We start from the raw sequence: 16,404 nt of genomic DNA on the forward strand, positions 1-16,404 counted from the left end.
TGTTTATCTGGAAAATCCTAATTCATACAATGACATTCTGGAAAAGGCAAAACTGTGGAGGCAATACAAAGTTGCCAGAGGTTCCAGGGGGAAGAAGGGATGAATAGATGAAGCACAGGGGATTTTTAGGGCAATGAACTCTTCTATATGATGCTATATTGGTAGATGTATGTCAGCATACATTTGTCAAAACCCATAGAATGTACAACACAAAGTGTGAACCTTGTAGACCTTGGTCAATAATGCTGTGTCAATGTTGGCTCATGGGTTGTAATAAAGGTACCACACTGATGTAGGATGTTGAGGCTGAGGAAGGCGGCATGTGTGTTGTAGTGAAGGGGTTTGTGGGAACTTTCTGTACTTTGGGCCTACCTTTACTGTGAACCTAAACTTCTCTTAAGAAAGAGATATTTAAAAAAATGGAAAACAAAAGCTCAACCTCATTAGAAATAAGGGAAGATAAGTTAAACCATAATGAGAATACCATTTTAGATCCACCATATTGGGATAAATAATTTTAGAAATATAGAATGTTATTGAAAATATGTATGGCACAATAGGAAATTTTATATATTGCTGTTGAGGGTATATATTGGCATGATCATTTTAGAAACAGCTTGGCATTATTTAGTAAAATTGAAGCTGACTTTAGCTACAACCTTGCAATTCTACTCCTAAGAATATATCCTAGAGCATGGTTTATCCGTGTTGCTGTCAACTGGTAACATTAGCACCACCTGGGAACTTGGTAGAAATTGAATTATCAGGCCTTATTCCAAACCTACTGGAACTAGGGAGAAGGCTCAACAAACTGTTTTAAGAAGTTACTTAGGTGATTCTACTGTACAAAATGCTTGAGAGCCACCATCTTTAAAAGAAAGTATTGTACATGTGCTCCAGAAGACAAGTACAAAAATGTCCAAAGCACTTTTTTCAATGGCAAAAAGTTGGGGAAAAAGACAAATGTGCATCAACAGAAAAAAGCATAAAGAAATTGTGGCATTTTCATACAATGGAATACTATACAAAAGTGGCTTTTATTTAGTAACAGTGGCTTAGTTTGCTTTGTGCTGCTGTAAGACAATACCTGAGACTGGATAATTTATAAAGAACAGATATTTATTTCTTATAGTTCTGGAAGCTGGGAAGTCCAAGATGAAGGTGCTAGCATCTGATGTCTGGTGAGGGCCTTCTTACCATGTTCTCACATAGTATAAGGTCAAAGGGCAAGCTAGAGAGGAACACTATGTTCTCACACAATAGAAGGGCAGAAGAGTGTGAACATATTCCACAATCCCTTTTTATAATTACTCTACTCATGAAGTTGAGTCCTCATGACCTAAACACCTTCCATTAGTGTCTACCTCCCAACACTATTGCATTGTGTTAGAAACATTAATAGTTTCTAATACCTGAATTTGGGGGAGACATTCAAACCAAATAGCTATAAGCATGAACATGGATGAATCTCTCAAAACAACTATAAGTAAAGAAACAAGATTCTGGGAGAATACATAAACATAACTCACTTATATAAAGTTGAAAACATGCATAAGTAGATAATACATAGGGATAAATGCTTATGAAATAAAATTGTAAGGAAGACAAAGAGTAATTAGAGAAAAATGATAAACATAAATTCATGGTTGTTACCTCTAGGTGGAAAAAGAGTGGATGCAGTTAGGTAGTAGCATAGAGGGCTTTTGGCACTGGTAATATGTCTATTTTTTAAGTTGAATGGTGGATACACAAGTATTCATTTTATTTTTCTTCAGAACTTATGTTTACATATATTATATATTAGCTTACATGTATAAAATGTTTCATAATTTAAATGCTTAAAAAATAAAGACTATATCAATAATTATATACAATAAATGACTCAAGAAAATAGTTTTGTTATTGCTCTTTTTTTAGGAGCTGTGAAAAATGGACCCCATGTACTTACATAAAATCTACTTTAATTTCTTCATTCCAGCATGGATGAGATCCACTTGCAGCATTGGTTTGGTATATAGTGTGCTGGAAAGAAACTTCTACAAAAGGGTGTACTATATCCTGAAACACATAATAAATATCGACAAGACTTTTGTAATATTTTATATAATTGATAAAGATATAAGGCTGGAAAATAACTTGGCAACACTATGGCCTAGTTTTTCAAACAGCCATCTTCTTTCATCATTCATTTAATAAACATTACTGGGGAGAGGGGCAAGATGGTCAATTAGAGACACCATTTGTTTGATTGTCCTAGTAGGAAGAATGAATTTCATGTAAAGGAGATGGGAGAAGACTTGCAGATCAGGTGTAGATCATAGAGTTAAGTGTCAGAGCCTGCCGGGGATCCTAAAGATAAAAATTGCAAAGCAAGAAGGAAGAAGATAAAAGAAATAGATGCTAATCAAACCTAGAGAGGCTCAGAGCCCAGTGAAAGGGTAAGGGGGGAGGCCCTTTCTCCCTTACATGTGCTCCTGCCCCTCCCCCAACAATTGCAACCGGGAGTGCAATTTGAGCTGAGAACTTGGCAAGTGGCCACTTCCCCTTAATGGATGCCTGTAGCAGGCTGAAGTTACCACGGAGAGTGGCTCCCATGCCTTTCTACTTGGGGGCCTGTAGTGGACTTGGGGTACCTGATTTGGGAGCTCCCTGTCACTTGCATTTGGCAGAGTCCCACACTGGTGAGTCAGACAAGTGGGCTGAATACCATGCCCCTCAGCTAGAGTAGGATTCTCAGGATACAAGGTAGAGGTGTAGGAGCTGGACTCAGGTGGAGAGGAGGCCAACATGGACAGAACTGATAGGAAAAAATGTTAAGGTTCCAAGACACTGTGAGCTGAAAGAGTGCCCAACACCCCCCGACCCTGCAAGAAAACTGCCCTATTGAATAGGGGTGGATCCTCTGGAGAAGACAGCTGTAAGTGTGCACATTGGGTGCCCAGGATGACTAGGAGGTCACCCCCTCACCCATTCCAGCAGGGAGAGAAGTTTCATCCAAGAATCTAGTAAGCAGTGGCCCTTTTCCAGCGGTGGGTGCTGCAGGCTGAGTCTTTCATGGATGTGGGTCCCACACTTTTCCCTCTGGGGGAATGTATTAGACCTGAGGTGCCTGATTTGGGAGCTTCCTGCGCACCAGCATTTCACAGAGTCTCATGCCAGCAGGTCAGACTAGTGGGCCAGGGGAGTTTTGAGAGCTAGATAGCCAGGTTGTGAATCTCAGAAGGCCCTCTCGACATGTAGACTTTCTGATTGTATAGGGCCACTTCAGATCCTCCTTAGGAGCTTTCCCCAGAAGCTAGGAGAAGACCTTCCAACCCTGTCAAAACAGCTACCTAACCAGCTGTTTTAGAGCCTGAGGGCAAGCTCACTCAACCTAGCCCCATTCCTCTATCCATCTCTGCTGCGGCAGAGAATAAGGACTCACCTGGAAGGACCAGGGCCCCAGCCATCACCTGGTGGAGTATTTGAATGCTCTGAGAGCCTAGAGCTGGCCACAGGTCTCAAAAACAACACTGTATCTTGTTCATCTAGCAAGTGACTACCCATTGACAGGAAGGTCAATTTGCAAAGCCTTTTACAATCATATAGGGTTCGTTGATTCTTACACACAAACATCAGAGATTAAATTGGACATGCCAATACAATTCACATGGCTAAGGAATTCATAGGGCTAGGGAAAGTCCTCCTTCTCTCTCATCCAAGTGAGACAGGGAATCTCCCCCACATAGTTTACCATAGCTACAGTCTACAAACAACTAGCAACTAAGAAAAACACCACACTAAAAATATCTATAACCAAGGCTTCTACCCAGAGTGTAGATCTCCATCAAAGCATCCACCAATAGAGGGTGGGTTATTACCTCCCAAATGCTACAGATATACCTGTATGAGTAAGGTGAGGGGATAAAGCACTCTTTAAACAAAGAAAAATCCAGATGAGGATGAGGAGAAGAAGGAGAAGGAGTAGGAAAGGAAGGAGAGAGAAGAGAAGAGAAGAGAAGAGAAGAGACCAATTAGGAGCCAATTGCAATTGAGGGCAAACATCAATATTGTACTTGCTAGTGTTAAATACTTACCTCATTCAGGAGCTCATCTGAGACTACTGACTGGATCGATTCTTTATGTTTGAGGCGAGATACAGATGTCAAAGAAGTAGGCATATCCAAGACTCTTCAGGTAAAACAATATAGAAACATATACCTTAATTAGTTTTCATATTAGTTTTGTAGGAGTAGGTGGGGGTTTTGTCTTTTTCTTATGGGGATGTATAATTCAGTTATACTGAACCTTATACAATTTGCTTTGGATTGTCACATTGTAGGCAAAAAATCTAACTAAACATTTGATAATTTCTACTCAGCAAGAGTGTTTCCTAAATGCTGAACTATGGATTAGATCCAGTCTATGATAAAATTTTTACTGGTTTTCAGCAAAATGAGAAAATAAGGCAGGAGATATTTTGAGAATATGTCCTTCCTACTTTTTTGGTGTTACAATATTCTTTCTTTTACAAAAACTATTACAGAAAATGGTGGTGATTTTATATGTCCTTTGAAATATACATTTATTTTGAAAATACTGTATTCCATTAGACAAATAAGGTTATAGTTTGTAAAACATAGGCAAAATCTTTATGAGAGTGCAATTATAGATTAGTAGCCAATAAGCAAAATGTTTTTCATAGGTGGAATTCATAGATTGTGGTGAGCATAAAATAATGAAGTAGAGCACATGTGTCAAACACAGAGAATGATATCTAAAATTCTTCAGACACTGGGGCATTAAATATTCATAATATATAATCATGACATTGAATATATGAGACACTAAATATCCTGGATACATCAAATAAACATGAGTGTTCATGAATATACCTTAATTTGACCACCTATTTGTGATACCTAGTGTTGGCCCCACATATCTTCTGCCCAAGAAACACAAATAAAACCCACCGAGGGCATACAGAAAGGATGGGTGAAGTCTTCCTTTTGTAAATGTCACCTAAAATAACAGGTTGAAAGCAGAGCAGGATGTAACTATAACAATTCTTATTTCATAAACCATTCCACATTTGTTTCCTCCACTTTCCTAGGATGTTTCCTAAAGCAAAATTAGTATCCCACCCACTTTCTTCAACTTTATGCTTCCAATACTGAGAAAGTCAGTGGCATGGAATAGGGTAGTTGACAGCACAAGCTTCAGAATTTTCACAACAGGGAATACAGACAAAAGGTATTTATTTGCTATAGCTTGAAAAAGTGAGAATGGGCAAATACCCCCAAATATGCAAGTTTAAGTTACTCTGGGAATCTTAAACTTCAGGAAACTTAATGTGTGTTATCAACGGTAGGTTTGCCTATCTAAATGAAGATTTCAGTTTTCATTTATTTTTTGCATATGAAGTATTAATCAAGTGCAAAGTTTTACAAATAGGACAGCATGGAATTTATCACATTTAAGGCAGATATTTTGCAATTCTAAAAATTGGGGCATATTATCTTACCTATTAACTATTGCTTTCCTCGTAGGAATATTATAGGCTCTTACTATTCTGACAAGAATCTTAATATCTCCATCAGAGATACTTTGTGCTGTGACTTTTTTCCTTTCTTTTCTCTGCGGCTTTAATTTTCTTCGTGGTTTAATAAACTTACAAACTGCATCTGCCAACTGGCTAAATAAATGGTAACAAATATGATCAGCTCTATATATACAGAATAGTAGTGTTTAAAGATATTTAATTTTTGATTAATTATAAATAAGGCCCTCATTCTGAACCATATTCTTTTTATTATTAAGAGAGGAGATTGTTGTCTTAAATCCAAGGAAGGAATCTTTTTCTGAGCATACAAAGGAACTGATGCTATTATGTTCCCTTGTGTTGAGAGAGAATGTGATTGCTCCAGGCCCTTTAGGTATACATGATCCAGAGAGAGACAAGGACATGGTCCTTGGAGAGTAAAGCCATGAAGTATGATGGTTTTACAGATTATTCATTTTTTCAAGTTTATTCTGTTATAAGTGCCTGGGTATTCATATTTTCTCCACGGCTCTGACACCATAGTGAGTTATACATGCTGCCAACTTGGCCAACACAAATCCATGGAATTATAATCTTATGGTCACACCCAGTTCTCCCCAAGGACTGAAAATGAAACACCATAGAGTTCATTATCCTAAACCAGTTAAAACCTTATTGGTAATACCAAGAATCTGCCTGTGTGGCCTCCAGGGAGTTTTCCCAGAGACATAGAAGCTCTATTCTTGGCCTTACATTTCACAGTATGAGAATTAAATTATTTCAGCAAAGACTCCCCCAGCTACTACCTGCGGATCTCACTTGTGTAGATGAGGATTCTCAGTTTGCAAGGGAGAAAACACAGGCTTAGTGTGGTACTATCAGCAATGCCTAGTTCAGTAGCAATCTTAAGACAGGTAATCTTAGGGCAAAGGTTACCTGTCCTCTTCTTTTTCTTTCTTGCCCTAAAAAAATCAATGAGGATAGGGCAAAGAACTACCCTAAAATACTATCCAATGGAAAATCTATAATGTAGGTGTTCCAAAACGCAACTTTAAAACGACCAAATATGTTTTAAGTCACTATACTTCACTTTATTCTCTGAAACTGCATCTTTTGGCATATGACTTAATTAAAATAAAAAATAACTGAGAGAATTTGAACTATTAGTTTAAAGTTTTATATATCATACTTAATCTTTAGTAGTTACCTTGTAGATACAATTTCTTCATAATCTGTCACAATATCTGACAAGTTAAATTTGCTAATTTTGACAATTCTTTTCAGTATCAATCTTCTCATCTAAAAAACAACATTTTTTTAATTTTAAGAAATGGCACTGTTTACATTTTAAAGTTCAGTATTTACAATGCTACTGGCACCACTCACTGTATTTTACTCCTAATTTTTGCAAGCAATGGATGGAAAGGGGATTTTAAAAAGGAAAATACAGTTCCATTTGCTACCATTATTAAAATATTTCCCAACTCTTACACTGCCACAGCAATATTAGTTCATCTTTTCCCACTTTTTTGTCCTCTATTCATTTCATCTTATCTTAAACCCTTTTCTCCCATATTTTGTCCCCATCTAACTCATAGTATGTATGGGCCAAAACTATTTTTCACCAAAGGAGATAACTGCCCTATAAATCCAGTTCTACAATAGCCACTAGTAATGGATATGAATCTTGATCTACAAACTGAAAGAAATGTGATCACATTTCTTTATTTCCTCTGAGTCAATTCTATTCTTACTTTAAGCCCTCATTTTATCAGCCTGGCAAGAAAGTCAGTGCTTGAAAGAACCATCTTCCTAAACCCTTCTACTTGCAGTACCCCTAGGCCTTGGGAACATGGAGAACTCTGAATATCTCCTTTTAATCGGAGGAAATCCCTTTCTCCTCCAAATCTCCCTTTCCTTATAGGTTGAGGCTTTCAGACATGAAACCAGGAAAAGGCATGACTGGAGGCAATTTTCTGCTTTCTTTCTGCCACAAATCATTTTGGAAAATGAAGTGATGGGAGAGGAATGTGAAAAACATAACTCCTAAAAATGATACTGTCAGATGGGCAACAGTTTCCCTTGTAGGTGAACCAGCCCTGTGTGTTCCTATCACTGCCCACTCTCTCTCTTCTCTTTCCCTTGGCACCAAGCAGACTGGGCTTCTTGCTCTTCCTCCCATAGTCCAGGTAGGTTGTACATCTTTGGTTCCCAACCCCAGGCAGGAGGCCCTCAGGAGCTGGGCCACAGAGTTCCATCTCCCTCCAACCCTCATGGAAAAATTGTCTTCCATGCAACTTAGGTACCAGGCTGCATAGCAGGAGGCGAGCAGTGGGCAGTCCAGCCAAGCAGCCTCATCTGTATTTACAGCTGCTCCCCATCACCCGCATCACCACCTGAGCTCTGCCTACTTCCCCATCCCCACCCCCACGTGTGGAAAAACTGTCTTTCATAAAACCAGTTCCTAGTGCTAAAAAAGTTGGAAATTGCTGCTCTACTTGATAGTTTTCATGTATGAACTCTGTCAGCCTGGATTATTCTTTCCCAGGTAACTCCATGGCTGGTGCCCTGGGTTCCTTTGCTTCTTTCACTGAAAGTGTAACCTTCTCATAAGGCTTCTTTGACCACCTTATTTAAAACTGCACCCTTCTCCCCACCTCGACTTTACCCATCGAATCCTATCCTCTCTTCCTACTTTTTTCATAGCACAGTTCACTCTCTAACATACTAGAAATGCACTGTTCATTATCTTATATATTCTACATACTCCAGCAGGTCAGAGATGATAGCAAGTTTTCAATAAATACTTGTTGAATAAATTTACAAAATGGACAAACTGAAGACATGCACTGCCCTTTTAAATGCAAACATTTTAGCATTTAGAATGCTGGGGCTCCATTCTTTATTGCTGTGACTCTGGCCTCAGCCACCACTGACCCCAGTAATACAGCAGAAAGTTAATACACGCCACTCACAGTTCCATGAGTTCCTCCTGTGAAAGTACAAGTACCTATGGCCCTAATAGGCCTCCAGGATCAAACCTTTCCAGCATCTGTAGTTACAGTAATGATCCCATGAAAGTACCAAACTTATAGTTTTAAACTATCACCAGAAAGCACAGAAGTCTTCACAAGGAGTTGAAATAGAACCACTAAATTTTATTAAAACCCCTTCCTAGGATTCCTGTATGAAGTTCAAGCACACAGGAAATCAGACACTTGCTCTCTTACTCCCTTACTTATCCTCTGCCACTCTTCCTCCAGGGGTTCCCCTGACACAAAAAAGAAGAGATAGGATAAGAAGAATATGTGTTCTCTTTCCTTATGAGTAAGAATACTTCTTTATTTTTGAAGATAACAAACTCATTATTAAAGCATATCCCAATTCTTAAAAAATATGGAGCTAATAAAGAAGGGGTATTAGGGGCAGGGTTGAGTGAGAAAAACACCTGCCAGTGATAAAGGGGGGCTCTCCCGTGCCTTGGATAGCTACAGTGGTATGTATTCTATTACCATCACATAGTAATGATGTATGAACTGGAATAGCACTTGAGGTTTTTACTATAGCCCAATTGCTCCTCACATCAAAAGCAAAGCAAACATAATTGTCTGTTTTTATACAAGAAGGTGGGGCTCAGTGATTAGGTTACTTGCCAAGGATACACCAGGTAGTAAGAATAGGTGTTCACACACCTGTTGGGACTCTTGTAGTTACACATGGTTGCGTCCCATTTGTCCCCACATAGGATCTGGAATGTTTGTCTTAGATCTTTCCATAGCTGTCCTTGTTTGTTTTCAAATTACCCTACACTGTTGCTCTGATGCTGTCCAACACCAGTGACGCTGGGCATCACTTGGGTGAGAGTCCACTTTTGCAGTTTTAGAAACCACCTCAGCCCTTATCCTTTATTTCATTAATTTCTCAATTATTTATGAGCATTTTCTAAGTATAGGACACTGTGTTGAGCACATTCAGTCTCTGTCTAAGCTTCTAAGTCTAGAAACAGAGTGATGAGGGGACCATAAAAGAAATCAAGAATGAAATTCAATGAGAGATTCTACCCCAAACCCCCAAACCTGGCTAAGGCCTTGCCAGACTGTTCTGTAAATCTTTACTATTTGACTTGATATCAAACCATATCTATTTTTTGAATTCTTTTTGTCTGCTTCTAGTAGCTGTTTCATCCCTTTATGTCCCGAATTGCTTTGGTCTGTGACATTGCACAATACTACTAAAAAGTACGCATTCTGGAAATATACTGGAGTATCTCTCAAGGTGAACTTTTAGGGTCAAAAAGGAGATGAGATGTCAAAAAAATTCCTGTTTAAACAAAACACATGCATAAGCACACCCTAACCATTGAGAGCTCACTGTCAATGAAGCAAGTGAACTCTGAGAAGGAAGCCTGAAGAGAACAGAAAACTCTTCAGTGATCATAAAGACGTGGTGAGTTAAGTGGATTCATCATCTGAGTCTCTGGGAAGAGTATAATAGCATGTCTCCAGCAGACCAGTTTTCACAAAAGTAAATGCAAACACATCGATAATACTGGGTTGATGTTATTACCTTTTCCAGGAAATTGGCAGAATCAATCCTTTGTGTAGTAATAGAATTCACATCTGTAATATCCTTCTCTGTCTTACTTTCATGTTCCTAAACACAGAATTAAGTTAGTTTCACTTCTCAATAGAGCTCAGATATGACATGCCTGCAATAAATATTACTATTCATTTCAGTTTGTGTGACATTGGCAACATTCTGACATTAAGAGAAGAAAACATTTCTATCAGATTCTCCCATGAGATTAGCTAAAAACAGTTTATGGCTACACTGCCTCTAGGTTGAGGTCCATTCATCTTTTAAAATAGAGTAATGATTAAGAAAGAAAATGTATCACTGAGAAAATAATGAAAATGTGAAGATGACTGAGAAAAATACGTGTTTGCCTGGTAATCACTGAAAAGAAAGTGAACGGGAAAAGTACAGTGTAGTGTTTAAGAGAATGGGCTTTGGAGGCAGATAGTCCTGGATTCAAGTAAGCCCTGCTATTTATTAGCTGTGCGGTTTGGAGAAAGTTGACTAATTCCTCTAGACTCCAGTTTCCTCCTTGATAATAGTAATAATAGCACCACAGTATTATTTCTGAGATTTAAATGAAACAATATCTGTAAAGTACCTGGCACCTACTAAGTACTCAATACATGTTGAGTATCATCAATAACTTTAGCATTATATATATAGTTAGTACAAAATTATGTTATAATGCTTCATCTACATAATTTAAGGTAACTTTGCATTTGTTATTTATGAATTTTCAGTATACATCCACAATGCAAATATAAATAATTTTCTTTTCTTTTCTTCTTTTTTTTTTAAGAGACAGTCTCACTTTATCACTCTTGGTAGAGTGCCATGGCGTCACAGCTCACAGCAACCTTCAACTCCTGAGCTTAAGCAATTATCTTGCCTCAGCCTCCCAAGTAGATGGGACTACAGGCGACCGCCACAATGCCTGGCTATTTTTGTTGCAATTTGGTCGGGTCTGGGTTTGAACCCACCACCCTTGGTATATGGGGCCGGCGCCCTACCCACTGAGCCACAGGCACAGCCTGGGAATAATTTTCTATTATAGATATCAGTAAATACTACAGAAGAACAATAAAGTAGGTGCTTTAGAATCTTTAGCCATATTACAACGTATACTTTATCATCTGAAGGTAAGTTATTTGTTCTTCTAATTATCCACAAGAAATTTTGTAATTAATTCTGTTGACAAGTAACGAGTTCTACATAAGGACATATATAATATTTGTTTACTTTTTAAAGTATTAACTTGTAGGAGTTAAAATACTCTGGATATTAATTTTTTTTTCTTTTTGTAGAGACAGAGTCTCAGTTTATCACCGTTGGTAGAGTGCTGAGGCGTCACACAGCTCACAGCAACCTCTAACTCCTGGGCTGAGGCAATTCTCTTGCCTCAGCCTCCCGAGTAGCTGGGACTACAGGTGCCCGCCACAATGCCTGGCTATTTTTTGTGGCAGTTTGGCTGGGGCGGGGTCAAACCCGCCACCCTCGGTATATGGGGCCGGCACCCAACCCATTGAGCTACAGGCGCCATCCAAGATATTAATATTTTAATAAATAACTTTTTCTAATCTGTGGGTTAATTTTAATGTCATAAATTTATTAACCTTTTTTATAATTTATACTTTTTATGTTTCAAGAACTACTTTTGTACCCAAGATTTAGATACCCATTTAATGTCTACTTTTCACAAATGATCTTCATTATATATGGTGTTTATTATTTTTGTGAGGTTCAAATCTAATTTTATTTATGTCCTGTGTATTAGCAATAATCCTAGAACCACCTGATGGCTCACTCATTCCTTTCCAATTGATTTGTAATGACATCTATGTCAAATATAATGTTTTCACATATGCATAGTAAGTCTATTTTATTTCACTGCTTTGGAATTGCATTATAACATTACATTTCTCTATCCTTTGTATTTCTTTTTTTTTATTTCAAATTAATACGAGGGTACAAATGAGTAGATTATAATGTTTACTTTTGTTAGGTGTGGTTCCTGTTGTAGCTGTGTCCCGTACCCAGGAGGTGTGCTGTATACTTTTACATTGTGCCCATTAGGTGGGAGCATACCAATCTTCCTTCCTTCTCCTCTCATACCCTCCCTCCTTGCCAATCCCCTCAACTTGAATTAAATTGAGTTTTTCTGTTGCGTGGGCATGTATTAGTTCATCTACTGGCTTCATATTAGAATTGAGTACTTTGGATACTTGCTTTTCTATTCTTGTGATATTTTACTAAAGAGAATGCTCTCCAACTCTATCCAGATTAATAAAAAGATGTAAAGTCTTTATCCTTTTTATGGCAGGATAGTATTCCATGGCATTCACATATCAGAGTTCATTAATCCATTCATAAGGTTTCTACATTTTAGCAATTGTAAATTGAGCTTTGATAAGCAATCTAGCGCAAATATCCTCATGATAAAATGATTCTTCTTCTTCTGGGTAGATCCCTAGTAATGGGATTGTGGGATCAAATGGAAGGTTTATTTTGAGTTCTTTGAAGAGTCTCCATACTTCTTTCCAAACAGGCTGTATAAGTTTGCTGTTCCACCAACAGTGTAAAAGTGTGCCCTTCTCTCCACGTCTATGCCAGCATCTGCAATCCCTTGTATTTCTTGTAAATAAAAATTAGTCTAACATGTTGATTAGATTCAGAATATACATTTTTGGCAAAAGACTGCCTAGGTACTCTATGCAGTTCATGTTATATCATATTCATATTAAGAAGCAATAATGCTTGATTTTCTTTTATTAGAGAATTAGTTTTCTATTGCTACCCTAACAAATTATTACAAATTTAGCAGCTTTAAAAATAACAAAAATTTATTACCTCACAGTACTATAGGTCAAAAGTCTCTGTTGGCTTAGTTTGTTATCCTGCTCCAGATTTCACAATGCTGAAATCAAGGTGTTGGCCAATGGGGTTCTTATTAGGAAGCTCTGGAGAGAATCTGTTTCAAAACTCATTTAGGTTGTTGCCAGAATCCATTCCCTTTAGTTGTAGGACAAAGGTTCACTTTCCTCACTCTCTGTAAGTTAGGGGCTTGAATTTTGCCAGGAACTTTCTGTCTTTGTATGCAGGCCCCTAAATCTCAGAGCCAGCAATCTCACAGAGGACAGGAATCTCTCCGATTTCTCCTTCTGATGTAGGGGGTTCCCCAGTGAAAGGAAGAAAACCCCACAAACTGATCCTGTGGGATCTTGGCTTTGTGTCAAAAAGAATTTGAGAATAAGCTAACTAATGACAGAAGTTTTACTGAGAGAGAGACAGACAACAGATCCTACTCCACAGAGTAGAGGTCCTTTCTTGAGCCCAAAGGGGTCCCCTTATGGGGCGATGTTAATATTTTTAAATGTTAAAAAGCCCTTTTAGGAAACAGCCAAACTTGACCAGTATTGTTGTGAGGCCAAGCCAAGAAGATCAATCATAAACTGATATCCCAAAAAGTCAAGCACAAACAGTTCGTAAGGCATCTGAGGCTTAGTCGTAAGGCATCGTAAGGCTTAGTAATTCATCCATCTTTGGGTATTCCCAGTCTGGCAACATGCTCAGCGATGTCCTTGTTCAGGGTAGCTAGGGTCTGACATCAGCCAGAATAGCTGCATTCAGGCTCTCTCAAACATCCTTTTCTGCCTTTTCCCTACATTATTTTTGCTATATCTTCCTGCTCTCAGATAGAGAAAGTCTTTTGCCTTTATAGAATCATGTAGTTAGGTTGGACCCACCCATATAGTCCAGGATAATCTCCCTATTTTAAGGAATGTAATGTAACATATTCATAGGTTTCAGGATTGGGGGGCCACATTTAGGGGCCATTATTCTGCCTACTACAATTAATAAGATTAAGTTCCCTCACTGAGTTGAGGTGGGATCAACTAGATTTCTCTGTTGTGAAGTTTTCCTTTTGCAATAAAAAAGTGGCTATTCATTTTAAAATATGGATATTATATTCAACAAATTTATCAGTTGGGATGGTTTTCTGTAGATTCTCCTGTATTCTCCATGTAGACAAACATTTCATGCAAACAAGGAGAATTCTGTGTCTTTTTTAATTTTATTTTTTCCCTCCCTCCTTCCCTTTCTCCTTAATGCATTAACTCCTATAAACAGTGAGAAGATAATGGGTATCCTTATGTTGTTGACATTAATGGGAAAGCTTCTGAAAATTAGCCATTAAGTCTACATAGGATGTAATACAGTTTGCATCAGTAGAAAAATCCAAAACATTGAACCATTTTTTTAATTCTGTTGAAAAAATTTCCTTCTGATTCTAGCATGCTAAAAGCTTTCATCATGAATAAACATTGAATTTTATTAAATGACTTTCTTTTTTGTTTTTTGTTTCCTTGAGACAGATTCTCGCTCTGTTGCCCTGGGGTTAAGTGGCGTGGGATCAGCCTAACTCACAGCAACTTCAAATTCTTGGGCTGAAGCAATCCTCATGCCTCAGCTTCCTGAGTAGCTGGGGCTATAGGTGCCTGCCACAACACCCAGTTAAGTTTTCTATTTTTAGTAGAGTCAGGGTCTCACTCTTGCTCAGGCTAGTCTCAAACTCCTGACCCCAAGCAATCCTCCTACCTCAGTCTCCCAGAGTCTTTTTTGAAATAATTTTTACTATTTTTTAAAAACTTTTTTTTATATTCAGAATCTAACATTTTTCTTTTTCTTTTCTTTCTTTCTTTCTTTCTTTCTTTTTTTTTTTTTTTTTAGAGACAGAGTTTCACTTTATTGCCCTCAGTAGAGTGCCAAGGCGTCACAGCTCACAGCAACCTCCAACTCCTGGGCTTAGGAGATTCTCTTGCCTTAGCCTCCCGAGTAGCTGAGACTACAAGCACCTGCCACAGTGCCCGGCTATTTTTTGTTGCAGTTTGGCTGGGGCCAGGTTCAAAACCACCACCCTCGGTATATGGGACCAGTGCCCTCCTCACTGAGCCACAGGCACCACCCTATTTTTCTTTTTTAATTTATCTTTTGGAGACAAAGTCTCACTCTGTTGCCTAATCTGGACTCAAACTCCTGGGCCTAAGCAGTCCTCCTACATCAACCTCTAGATTATCTAGGACTAGAGACATGTGCCACCCTGTCTGGCTCTTTACTATCTTTAATATTAAGTGGCTTATTGCAATTTCCTTCAGTCTGGAATAAAATGAAACCAAATATTTAAAAATTTATCTTTTTTCTTATCAATTTATAATAATTCAGCAAAGTTTAAGTTAATAAACCAATTAAAACTTGAGATTACTGAGGGAAGATGGTGGACTAGAAGCAGTCAGTGAGCATTGTGCTCTCAAGCAAAGTATTTGCAGCAGATGCCTACCTACAGATAGCTGTTCTCAAAAGGAACGCTGAAATCACAGAGAAGCAATGTGAGACACTCAGTGTGGAAAAGAAAATGATGCAGCAATACATTCAACGAGGTTGAGGGGCTCTGTGAGGAGGCATCTACAGGTAAGGAAGATTAGGAGGATAGAATAATAGGACACTGCATTCACCCCACAAGCACTGTGGCTGAGTTGTGAGAGGGCTCCCTTCACCACCACAGGCCTCTCTATCTGGACAGACAATTGAGCTGCTTAGAGTATGTGCAGAGTCATTGCACCAGACAACAGGTACAATATGGATGTGGTGACAACTGATCCTGCGTTTCTCCAGCTGACACAATATTGTATTCTCAGATACATAGTACTAGATTGGCATGGGACTCAGCCTTGCAGCAGTGGCCTTCACATAACCTTCACTGGCTTGGGATAGAGTAGTCTAAGGAGAGGGTCCTCTGAGCCGCATCCTGTGATTGGAAGCCAGATGACCTTTCCTTCCAGAGTGGGAGGATCTGAGCAGAGGAGTTGCCGGGGCACTATCAGCTCCAAGATGGAAGCTTTGTGCAACTGCTTCATTAAGCCTGTGGTCCCTGGGCAACTGGAGCCAAGCCCCACCTGTGTAGGGTAACCAGATTTTAACATCGGTAAGGTGGGACATGGCCGGGGGGCGGGGCGGGGCAGGGGATGGGGCAGGGCAGGGCCTGACAACAATGCAAACTTTGATAAGCAGTTCTCGATAATCACTTCTCAGCAATTATTTGTTATTACTACAGTTTAACATTATAAAATTAACAAAAATAATATAAAACTCATATTCTGGCAAAATAGCCACATGCAGCAGAAAACCGTATGTTCCCTTCCTGTTCTCCCACCTGTTCACGCATTCTTTCCAAAAATCAGGATTTTTTATTCTTTTTTTTTTTTTTATTGAATGGTATTCTGGCAAAATAGCCACATGCAGCAGAAAAC

The 16,404-nt window shown here is 38.6% G+C and overlaps 1 protein-coding gene across 1 annotated transcript in view; it reads right to left on the bottom strand.

The window, feature by feature from the left end:
* Positions 1–16,404, bottom strand: part of CC2D2B (coiled-coil and C2 domain containing 2B) — a 109,246-nt gene that overhangs the window by 29,109 nt on the left and 63,733 nt on the right. Inside the window, exons 20-24 of the mRNA XM_023511778.1 lie at positions 10,088–10,174; positions 6,729–6,820; positions 5,504–5,674; positions 4,077–4,170; positions 1,949–2,058 (exon numbers count right to left, since the gene is read on the bottom strand). Of these exons, the coding sequence (XP_023367546.1) occupies positions 1,949–2,058; positions 4,077–4,170; positions 5,504–5,674; positions 6,729–6,820; positions 10,088–10,174 (554 nt within the window). The remainder of the gene's footprint in view (positions 1–1,948; positions 2,059–4,076; positions 4,171–5,503; positions 5,675–6,728; positions 6,821–10,087; positions 10,175–16,404) is intronic.

Source organism: Otolemur garnettii, unplaced genomic scaffold (genome assembly GCF_000181295.1).
Source record: "Otolemur garnettii isolate 467f Iridium unplaced genomic scaffold, OtoGar3 scaffold00021, whole genome shotgun sequence".
Classification (NCBI taxonomy): Eukaryota; Metazoa; Chordata; class Mammalia; order Primates; family Galagidae; genus Otolemur; species Otolemur garnettii.